The sequence below is a fragment of the Moschus berezovskii genome, chromosome 4 (assembly GCF_049115385.1).
Source record: "Moschus berezovskii isolate FMDL1 chromosome 4, NW_MosBer_1.0, whole genome shotgun sequence".
NCBI lineage: Eukaryota > Metazoa > Chordata > Mammalia > Artiodactyla > Moschidae > Moschus > Moschus berezovskii.
In genome coordinates, this window is record NC_142463.1 from 62,820,031 (window position 1) to 62,832,065 (window position 12,035).

General features: G+C 36.4%; 1 protein-coding gene across 12 annotated transcripts in view; it reads right to left on the reverse strand.

The window, feature by feature from the left end:
* SSX2IP (SSX family member 2 interacting protein) overlaps positions 1–12,035 on the reverse strand; it is an 80,159-nt gene that overhangs the window by 25,959 nt on the left and 42,165 nt on the right. For 8 of the 12 annotated variants that reach the window (XM_088835444.1, XM_088835441.1, XM_088835438.1 and 5 more), the window contains 7 exons: positions 10,240–10,315; positions 9,981–10,170; positions 6,033–6,183; positions 4,459–4,595; positions 3,933–4,106; positions 913–1,027; positions 268–433 (listed from right to left, as the gene is read on the reverse strand). In XM_088835444.1, coding sequence (XP_088691570.1) covers positions 268–433; positions 913–1,027; positions 3,933–4,106; positions 4,459–4,595; positions 6,033–6,183; positions 9,981–10,170; positions 10,240–10,315 — 1,009 coding nt within the window. The remainder of the gene's footprint in view (positions 1–267; positions 434–912; positions 1,028–3,932; positions 4,107–4,458; positions 4,596–6,032; positions 6,184–9,980; positions 10,171–10,239; positions 10,316–12,035) is intronic. The other 4 variants (XM_088835442.1, XM_088835440.1, XM_088835443.1 and 1 more) reach the window with 3 other exon arrangements.

Consider the following 12,035-nt stretch of genomic DNA (forward strand, 5'->3'; position numbering starts at 1 on the left):
TACCCGTGAAATAAAGAGTCACATGTATATATGACTCGGCTCCCAGAAGACAGACCAGAGCTACCTTGTTCACTACTGTATTCCCCCCACTAAGAGGCGTCTCTATGTAATGGATACCCAATAAATACGTGTACAATGAATGAGTCAAACTACTCAGTTCCTCTTCATAGCCTTTACCATTGCTCATCCTAGACAGGCCAACTCTTCCTTCACAACGCCTCTCTGGCACTTAACAAGTGTGTCAGGAGATCACCTACAGGCCAGTACCTATGTTCAGATGCACAAGAACGTGTCTGGCAAAAGTCTGAAGTAGAAGGAGAAGCAGGAAGAGACTTAGTCAGTTTAGACGTGCAAACTGGAGACCCGCTAGGCACACCGTGAGGCTTCTTTTGCCGTGGCCTCGAGGGTAATGCAGGGGTGTCCCAATCAGAACCTGTTAAAAAATAAAAAAGAAGAAGAAAAAGAAGGAAGAAAAAAAAAAGCACATATGAGGAACCATTACTAATAAATACAGTGAAGGTGATCAACTAGGATCCTAGACTAGGTTCATTTGCAGCTCTAAGGGAAGTGTGAGAACAAATTAATCTCAATATCTTCTGTACATATGAGTGTAGTCTAGCTAATCTGGTGATCTTTGCTATGTTCAGTCCACAAACATTTAGGAGGATCTAGTTTAAAAAATATTTCTAGATTGTGAAATTTTCAAAACTTGACATTACACCCACAAAAGTTGTTTTGGGTATGCAAAGTCCTCCTGTCATTTCTGTTTTGATTACAGTAAATTAAAATGTCAAAGTTGCCTTTTATTCCAATTAGAGAGTTCTTACCAGTGATTGCTAAAGTTATATATTAATAATCTACAGTACTTTATTTACATGTATTTTCAGATTAAAATGCTTACGAAGTACTCACTTCCTGAGAAGGCACTGAAAAGTTTCACATTTTCTGAGTTCTGGTGGTCAAAGGTAGTCATATTTAAAAACTGTTGCTTTAACCAACTGGCTCTTTCTTCTTCAAATGCCTTTCTCTACCGTAACAAGCAAACCAAAGAAATACTGATCAATATTTCAACATTCACACAGTTGCCATTTCACATGATTTCTCGAGGTATTTGTGCTTACTCTCTGACTATCTCTATATATTAAGTCAAAGGAATTAACCCTAGAAAACAAAAATTAAATTTCATTCAAGAAAGCTGTTAAAAATAAAAATTCACCCGTTTCTCCTAACAAGTCAACTATTTTCACATCAATTCTGAATAAATTCAAGAGTATAATACAGAAAAATAAGCACATTAGCATAACTTTAAACATATAGAATATCAGCATAACTTTTGAACATACAAAACATGGTAAATATAAGATTACAAACAACAGAAAAATACCCCATTGTGAACTAATCACTTGAAGAAAAAGAAAAGGCTTCACTGAGCACTGCTCTCTTCCGCGAGCCTCGTCCCAGTGCCTAGCAGCCATCATCACTTGACCACAAGAGGGCGCATGTCTAACCTCCCCCTTCTGGATAGGTGATGGATCCTAAATTCTCCCTCACCTCTCAGGTCTGTTTCCCACCTCTGTACTCAGTGAACTGAGGCAGGAAGATGCTCAAGCAGAGGATGGGGAGTGGTATGCAAAGTAACAAGAGTATCTGCTGGAGTGGCATGGAGAGAGGTGAGGGATATGAGATCAGAAACAGAGGTGATACCGTCAGATGGGAGAAAATGCTGGCACCAAAACTGTCTGTTTCCTGAGGAAGATAATAGCTATAGATAACATAGAATTTCGTAATTAAGGAGGAAGGCCATGTCAGCTACTTAAGATAACATACAGTCTTTCATTCATAAACATTAATACAAAATCATGGATCACCAGACATTTGAAGAAAATAGCATAAAAGAAAAATGCCAGGAGAAATAAAGAGAACTGGCAATAGGTAAAGTTCAAGGCAAGTTTTTTTAAGATAACACAAATTATCAGACAGATTTACAAACAACCGTAAAATATAATGCTAGACACAAAACAAAAAATACACTATAAAACTTAAAAGATAAATTGTCAACTAAAAACTCAGTGGATGAAGTGAAAAATCAAACTGACCTTGCTGAATACCAGGTTGGTGATGCACAAGATAAAAGAGAAAATATTCCCGAATTCGGAACATAAAGTCAATCAATAGATGTAGTCAGAAGGCCAAATATTTGTCTAGCAGAAGTTCCAGAATGCAAGAAAAGTCAGAGAAGGAAAAAATACAGAATTGAAGAAAATGTCCCTAAACTGAAGAAATATAGCATCTTCAGGTTAAAAGGAGATACCCAGACCTACCCTGGTAAAATTTCAGAACTCTTAGTTTAAAAATTCCAAAAGCTTCCACAGAGGGGGAAAAACACAGCACAGCTGTCTAAAATTAACGCAGGGTATATTATAACCAGGCTGCTCATGAGCAAAATCAAACAATGGAAGAATTAGAATAACTCAAAGTTTTGAAAAGAAAAGTTGGAAAATAATTCTATATCCAGGCAAACCAATCAAGTATGAATATATTTTTGGATAGTCCAGAATTCAGAATATTTTTCACTCACACACACTTACGAAAAAATTACTTAAGAAGGTAATACAACAGATTGAAAAAGGAACCCAAGAAAGAGAATATAAAATAGAAGTTTAACCTGATTCAGAAATCATAAAGAAAGCACACACAAAAAAGTCAAAGAATTTACTACAGATTCTCTTCTGTGTGGCAGTCTTAACGACAAAGAAGTGTCCAAACATATTACTTGGCTATAGAATGAATATTTATATAATCACAATGTTATCAGTGTTCTCTCTGGTTTTCAATTCTTAAATCTCCATCTTGGACAAAGTACTTACACTTGAATTTGTATTAAAAGTCAGAATATAAATGTGATAACACTTCACAGTGAAAAATAGTATCAACTGACAAAAACTCAGGAGTCGAGGGGTAAGAGCAGTGCAACAAAGATAACTACAAGGATGCCCCCATCTTTCATTCCAGGGATAAATCTATACTGTCTAACGTTGAGCAAACATGAAATGGAAGCATTAAACAAATTTACCTGAAGTAAAAAAACCAACCAGGAGAAACAGTTCTTTAAAAATTAGCTTAAAAAAGTAAAAATACTATGAAGAAATCATATGTATACGAGAAACAGTGCAGATGGGAGGTATGGCAAGGGTCCTAAACTCCTTGTGTTTCATAGTGGGGAATCAACAGGCTGACTGTAAGAAAAAAGGCTGAATTTTATTCAAGTTAAAATAGTTTTTCCCAGAAGAATCATAAACCTTCAATAGTGGTACCTCTGAGGAATGAAACTGTGAGAAGAATGAAGGATACTTTCACACCTTGTAGCTTTTTAGAATGAGTTTCTTTTTTAAAATCATGTCCAGGCATTACTTCTCTAATTTTTGAAAGGGAATAATGTATGTATACACTACTAAATAAAAAAGCGAGCTTTTGAAGTGTGCACACACAGTTCATCCCTGGGTAAGGCAATGGGGAGAGAGACTTTCATGTATACTGTATTCTCCTTTCCCTTTAAAAAAAAAAAAAAAAAAAAACCAAGACTCTCTCAGTTGAACTCTCTCCTGACTTTATATCTACCAACAGCGGAGAGATGACAGATGCCCAAGAGAAATCTCTTGTATGAAGCTAAACTCTTAACAGTAGAAAGCTACCTAAAAGGCATGACAAATGCTTAGTTTTTTCAATATAAAAATTTTTTTCAATTCCCAAATCTGGAGGCAAAATGATATACCTCTATTATAGCTTACATTTCACTATAAAATGAAATCACTGGTAAAATATTTGAGGAAATGTACAGCAAAGAAACAAAAAATAAGGACTTCAATGCATTCTAGTGAGGCTTCTTCAGGACCTTCAAACATTCTACAAGGAAGGCCAATTGCTTAAAATACCTCTAATCCTAGGCGAATAGCTGCTTCTGTAAAGCTTCGTCTTTCCTTCTCGAAATTCTTTTTCTGCTCTTTAAATAGGGACCATTCTTCTTTGAGGCGTTCCTTTTCTTCCAACAAGTAACAGTCTCGTAGCAGTGAAGTGGTGTCATCATCACATGCAGTAGCAAGCTGCTGCTATTAAATTTTAAAACATAGTAAGTTCCAGAGGGTCCCTGCAACACTCCAACAAGTTGAAATGAAAGCAAGGTGAAAAAGCATGCCAAACTTCAGGGGAAGGAGAGAGATGAAAAAGAATCAGAAAGTCAATGGAAATGAGGAGCCTCATTTCCCAAATGCTTCTACTCGAAAAGGCAAAGCATCGACCAATGATGCTTTGTGGTCTACATGCTAGCAAGCAGAGAACTTAGACTGTAAAACGTCAAGTGCTACATAGCCTATGAAATAAAAGAGTAAAAATCTAGTAAGGTTCAATAAAATTCTGATCCTTCACAGGGGAGAACAGTTTTAAAAGGTGTCTTGCATTTACCTGTAAAAGTTGCTGCTGAGTTTTAATCATCTCTTTACAGTGCTGAATTTCTAACTCGAGTTTTTCAGTTTCTTGTTCATGGTCTTGTCGTGAGATTACATCTTCATCGTTAAAACCTTCTAAGTGTACCTTTGAAACTAACACAAAACCAATAATTTGACATAAACCTTACAGTCTCCATTTTAGTTTATGGCATTTGGGGACATATATTTAAAAATCAAGAAATAAATTTAAAAATCAGAAAGCTTTTCCCTTTCTGGAATCTCAAAGGTTTTCTAAAAGGTAGTTATTTCCTTTGTCCTTTAAAAACTCCACTAGCTATAATAAAATAGAATAAATGGTAAATCATTTTAACACTAAAAATTTTTTTAAAGTAAGCAGCTATAATGAGCTCATGGTAACTATAAATTCATGCTATTTCTGGACTAAATGATATCCTTACTTACAAAGTTCTATTTCCAACATTAAACTTGTAATCTGTATACATGTCCTAATTAGAAATGTAAACCTATGTTCCCAGAAAAATTAACATTCATAAACTATACTCTTTTGACACTTCAGTGTCAGTGCAGGATTACAAATCTTGCTCTGTTATTAAATTTGACAAATATCAGGTCCAAAAATACTTGCTATTTACTAATAGACAGTGATGACTGAAATCAACAAAATCTCATGTAAATTAATTTTGATACTCTAATTGTTCTGACTTTACTTTTTAAGACAATTAGCAATGAGATTGTCATTTCTGACAATTTAGAATAAATTTTAAGTAGACTGCATTTACTTAACAGACGTCTTAATTTTCTTGATTTAAAAGCGTGCAAACTTGAACAAATATAAAATATTAAGGATATACTCATCAACATAAATCTACTATGTATCTATAATGACAGGAAGTGGTTATCTAAAAATAATACACTGTTGAGTGAAAAAAGAACACTGTAGAAAAAAACAAGAAATATTCAATTTATGGTTTATAGACATTTAAAATAAGTATTTTGCAAATGCAGAAAGGTCTAGAAAGGTATGCACAAAGCTGTTAAGTGTTACACATAGGGAACAGAGACCTGACTATTCTCTTGGGTTAGCCAGAAAGTTTATTTGGAATTTTCCATAAGATCTTATGGACAAACCTGAATGAACTTTTTGGCCAACCCAATACCTTATATACTTCCTGTTATTTTGCATCAAATGTCTATTATCTTGAAAATAATTTAAAAATGAATTATTAGCAACCTAAGAATAGGCAAGTATCTGGGAATACCAAGAAAAAGGTTTATATTTATACTATATTATGATTAATATTTCCTGATTGCCAAGATATAGTAACAGACTCAGTTTACTTTATTCAACTGTCTTCTGCACTTGGAATGGATGGACATAAGATGTCCTTTTTTGAGAGATTCTGAGAGCAAATCATATTTTCTCAAACTGCACATCTGGAAGTAGGCAGAATTTTGCTTTTCAAATTGCCAGGCCAAGCTAAGGACCTCAGTCTGAGCCCGTAACATGACTTTCCAAGTCAGCTTCCTGAGTGTCGCAGCTTACTCTATCTGCATTCAGGCGGGACTTACCTTGGTTATCAAGTTTTTCTACGTGACTTTTCAAAATTCTCCACTGTTTTCTGATGCTGTTGGTAAGCTGCTCTCTCACAGTCTCACAGGAAAGGTCCCATATACTCTCTCTACTCAGTTCCCCAGCATCCTCTTCAACATCAGAGATAACCTACAAGTGGCCGGAGATGGGAGGGAAAGACCAGTATATTAAAAATGACTTAAAGACACTCAGACAAAAATCATCAGACTGATGGTCAGATACATGCATCAAAATCATTTCTATGTTGTATGTGAAACATAAATGACCTAGTTCTTAACATAAATGTCTTGAGAAAAAATAATTAATACTAGAGATAGAAATTCCCCAATTCAGGTCTCTTTAAACCTGAATTTGAAGCCAAATATAGTTAGTGACAAAGGCATGGAGCTGTGTGAGGAAGAGCATCACAACCTGTCTCATGCTGTGTGAGGAGGTTTCACATGTCAATTGGTCCTCAGATCATGTTAGCACGTGAGGAAACTGAGGCTCAGAGTAGACTAACTATCCCGATGTCACACAGCTCTAATCCAACCTGCTTCCAATTTGGCTGTTGAGACATCTCCAAAGTAAAAGCAACTATTAATCCTATTTTTCTCAAATAATTTTTAAAAAGAAATTGGAAATATTTCTCTCTGTATTCTACCAGGACATTAAATCACTGTAAAATGTAGCAACCTTTACTGATATGATCAAATAGAATCAAAGCAGCGGAAAGAACACTGGGAAGCAATACTAAATGTATACCTGTCATAATAACCTGCATCTACATAAAATGGGCCTAATTTGTTATTAACATTCAGGAAAGTAGATATTCATACTTAACTAATTTGAACAATAGATATCTTGCTGGAGAAAAAAAGAAGAAAAGAGAAAATAAAAACAAAGAAGGGCTGATTAGACTGTTCCCACATGCAGAGACAGCAGAAGTAAGGAAGTGACGGAGTCTTAAGAACTGTATCAATATCTGAAGTCAGCAATGGACTGACAGAGGTCAGGCTCTCCCAGGGGGCACAGATGAGGGAAAAGCCCAGGGTATGGCTCACTATGACTCTGGTTCCTGCCAATCAACACTCTGGAGCAAGCTGACGATAATTTTTTCAAGAAGCTGCACCATCTCCGTTATACATTTCAAAGAATACCAGAACACTACAAATTCATTATTAAAATTAATAATTGCCAAATTGAGTGCAAAACCATTAAATGAAGATTAAAAACACACTTAGCAAAAAAAAAAAAGTCACCACACTTAACTTGAATTTTGGGTATATATTTTGGCTACAATTAAGTCAGCAAAATGATAAATGAAAACTTGGATGCTAACTAGGCATTCCAAAGTTATATTTTACTAATGAGCCAAAATCTTTCCTTACAAGTAAGGAATGGCTGAATTACTTTTAGGAGAAAGTGGATCTAGAGAAAGATCTTCTAAAAATTAGAAATACACTTAAGAGATTATTGTTTCTCCAAACTTCAGCATTTGAATTATGAAAAACTATACAGGATACTATCATATGTATTAAATTTAATTTTTAAATAAATTTAATTCAAAAGACACTTGCTCCTTGGAAGAAAAGCAATGACAAACCTAGACAGTATATTAAAAAGCAGAGACATTACTTTGCCGACAAAGGTCCGTCCAGTCAAAGCTATGGCCTGGCAGTCATGTATGGATGTGACAGTTGGCCCATAAAGGAGGCCGAACGACAAAGAATCGATGCTTTTGAACTGCTGTGTGTTAAAGAAGAGTCCCTTGGAGTACAAGGAGATCAAACCAGTCAATCCTAAAGAAAATCAATCCTGAATATTCATTGGAAGAACTGATGCTGAAACTGAAGCTATAATACTTTGGCCACCTGATGGGAAGAACCGACTCATTAGAAAAGACCCCGATGCTCAGAAAGATTGAAGGCGGGAGGAGACAGGAATGACAGAGGATGAGATGGTTGGATGGCATCACCGACTTGATAGACCTGAATTTGAGCAAGCTCTGAGAGATGGTGAAGGACAGGGAAGCCTTGTATGCTGCAGTCCATGGGGTCACAAAGAGTCGGACATGACTGCGCAACTGAACAAAAACAACAACTATCATTTCAGAAAGCTCCCCTTCACTTACACCTACTTTTGCTGGCTAAAAGTTAATGAGAGGTGAGGAAAGGCTGGGCCCAAAACTGAAAAACTAGAGGAGTCAGAGAAACGACGCCAACCCTGGCAATGTGTAAAGTGAGTTATGAACTGACCCAAAGTGATAGAAAACCTTTCAGAGAAAAGGTTAATTAAGGGAATATAAGATGTCAACATCAAGCAGATCTCAATTGGAGAGTCTAAAAGAACATTTAGGTTCTTCTTTAAAGAAGGAAAAAAAGGTAGAAGATGAGCTTATCAGTTGGACTGATTTTTGATACTACAAAATAATCCTCAGATACAGGTTAAAAGGGGGATTCCCAGGTGGTGGCAGTGGTAAAGAACCCGCCCGAAAATGCAGGAAACGTAAGAGACATGGGTTCGATCCCTGGGTTAGGAAGATACCCTGGAGGAAAGCATAGCAAGCCACTCCAGTATTATTGCCTGGAAAACTCCGTGGACAGAGGAGCCTGGGGGCTACAGCCCACGGGATCACAAAGAGTTGGACACAACTGAAGGAACTTAGCATGGCTCAGCACATGTTAAAAAACAAGTTTGGTGACTTACTGTTAATTAGCACTTTCCATCAAAATCGTCATTTTCACATTTAAGTTACTAAACTAATGAACTTGTCTGAATTTAAATTTCTATGTAAAGCACTAAGTTTAAAACACTTTTCACCAATATGTGACTTGTTTTTTCAGACCTCTACACATTAGGCCCTTATCAAATGATTTCCCTACACTTTCTATCTCAAAAATACCTACTAAGGGCTAATTCAAATGTGACTCTCTGCAATGCTTTCCATAGTTTTGTTTTATACACTGCACCACCTCATGTACCTGTTAATGTGTATAATAATCACTTCTCTATACACCTTTCTCTCTCAAAAAGAGCTTCTTGCAGGATGCAATGGTCTGAGTGCTTGTGTTCTCTCAAAACTCATGTGTTGAAATCCTAACCTCACAGCATTAACAGGTGGGTGATCTTAAGTAAGTGATTAGATCATGAAGGTGGAGCCTTCATAAATGGGGCCCCCATCAGTTCTCGCGCCTCTTTCCACCATATGAGGACAAAAGTGAGCAATCCAAGCAGGAAAAGGGCCCTCACGGACACCCACTCTGCTAGCATCCAGGTTTTACGTTTCCAGCCTCCAGAACTGTGAGAAAACTTTTTGTTGTTTATAGGCCAACCAGTCTTTGGTATTTTGCTTTAGCAGCCTGAACAAAAGAAACAGTCAAAATCTTCTTAGCTTTTTCTTTCCAGGGATTAGAACACATAACGGACATTCAATAAATTTATGGACTAAGTGATCATTTGGTTCCCAAAATTAATAAGAGTTTCACTCTCTGAAAAGTAGAGCCTGCTGAAGTTACTGAAAACTGAAGCTACTTAAAGGACATTTGGCACAATGCTCAGAAGCAGGAGCTGTGGAGTGAGACAGCCTTGGATTCAAATTCCAGTTTTATCATATGTTGACACTGAACTGGCTTCTGTGCCTCAGTTTCCTCACCTATAAAAACAGGGACAATTACAGTTCCAAAGCCATCAAATTATTGTAAGATGTAAGTGAGACAATGCTTATGAAGTGCTTTTCAGGGTGCGTGGCACAGATTGAGTCCCTAGAAAATCATTTCCATCATTTCCCAGGGGATGTCAGGAAACTTAGAGGGACATTTTTTGGGGTTGTCAGAGTGACTGGGGGTAGCATAGCAGTCCAAAATATCAATAGTGGCCTATCTACTATTTTACTTGTTCTAATGAGCAATCTGAAGACTGTATCAAGAGAGGAAAGAGCCACTTACAGTTCCTGTACTATCATCTGCTCTTTCTCTAGGTTTCTGCTTTTGGGGAGAAAGAAGAGAAATCATTTCCTTTTTCATTTGCTGAAGAACCTTCTTAAGTTCAGCATTTTCCATTAGGATTTGTTTCTGACGATATTCATAATCATTCAAGAGAATTTTATACATTTCATCTTCATTCCTGAGAAAGAAACTGTCAGTATGAAAATGCAGTAGAGAAAGGGAAGTCTGGTGAAATGTGTCAGTTTCAATTGTGCTTTACCTGGCTTCGGTTTTACCCGTCCTCCAGGAGCCTCTTTTCCCATCAGCTCTCCCCACGTAATTTAAAACTTCCATAGCTACAAACATGAACACAAAGAACAAACCAATTCTTACATTACATGTTTAAGTGTTTAAAACTCTAACACTCTATATGCATGAGGGACATAAGTTAACCTGGTATACAGATTAGGATTTAAGTTTCAATTCCATCACTCATAAACATCTTGGCAAGTTACTGAACTGCTAAGCCTGTTTCTTCATCAATGGGGTAGTAGTAATGAAAGTATCTAAGAGCTGTTGTGAAGATGGAAAGAAACGTTAAAGTACTTAACATAGTAAGTACTTCCTAAGCGTTAATTATCACTATTAAATTTTATCATCAGGGTTGACAAACTATATGGCCTGTAGGCAACTGCCTGATTTTTTTAATAAAATTTTTATTAGGACACAGCCTCACCATTTGTTTATATATCTTCTACAGCTACTTTTGCACTACGATGGCAGAATGACAAAAGACCACAGAACCCACAAACGTCAAAATATTTTCTATGTGGACCTCTACAGAAAAAGTCTGCCATGCCCTGTATCTTGACCACCGTTGACATCATCGTCAAAGGAGTCAACGTTCCTAACAGGATTAATCTGTCTTCTGCCCCAGGTGGAGATGAAAGCAGTTGACATAAAAAGGAATAAGATCAGAGTAAGTATTGTAATTTTAGAGCTGATTAAAAAATCATTACAGAATGGTCACTTCCAGTTGGGTTTTGAACAGGAAAAGAACTAGATACCCATAATAAAATGGCTCTGCTACAGAGTTAAATATTTAATAAACTTCTCAAAGTGTTACATTTTATACTTCTAGTATATCATCCTGCTCTTTGTTATTTCTTTCATGAATGAATGACAGGTTAACCCATCTTAAAAAGTATTAAGTGTCCAAATTGAGTTCAAGATTTATAATGTCAGAATACGTAGGTTTCTAACCTTGTCTTAATTGCTGATTATTACACTTTCATTTTTCAATTAATTTTAAACTAAAATGTTCAAATAACCGTAACAGTGCTCCTGTACTGAATGACAGTAACACAGTCAACACTGAACTGCTTGCTGGTAACAGGCTTAGCCACCATGTGACAGCCTGAAACATCTGCTCATCAGCTGTTGTATGCAAGTCCAAGTTCAGAATGATGTATAATGTGGGTTAGATGACAGTGTATAGTCCACTTGGAAACCACTCTTCAATAAATCAATGCACAGATTTCCTGTTCCCTCTCTTGGCAGGCCTGCATAACTTTATCTGTGTAGCTTCACTTTTGTGTGTCTGTAGTTCTATTTTTTTGAAGTATAGTTTATACACACATATACGTTCTTTTTTATATTCTTTTACACTATGGTTTACCCCCGGAGATTGCATATAGTTCCCTGTGCTATACAGTAGTATCTTCTTGTTTATCCATTCTAAATAGTTTGCATCTACTAACCCCACACTTCCAGTCCATCCCTCTCCTTCCCACCCTTCCCCTTGGCAACCAGAAGTCTGTTTTCTGTCTGTGAGCCTGTTTCTGTTTTATAGATAGGTTCATTTGTCCCATATTTTAGATTCCACATATAAGTGAGATCATACGGTATCTGTCTTCCTTTTCTGACTTACTTCACTTAGAATGATAATCGTTACTTGTATCCATGTTGCTGCAAACGGTATTCTTTTTATGGCTGAGTAGTGCAGTTCTATTTTTTAATCTACAATATTTACCTGAAAGCATGCGTAAACTTAGATGAAGTGAAAAAAGTATATTT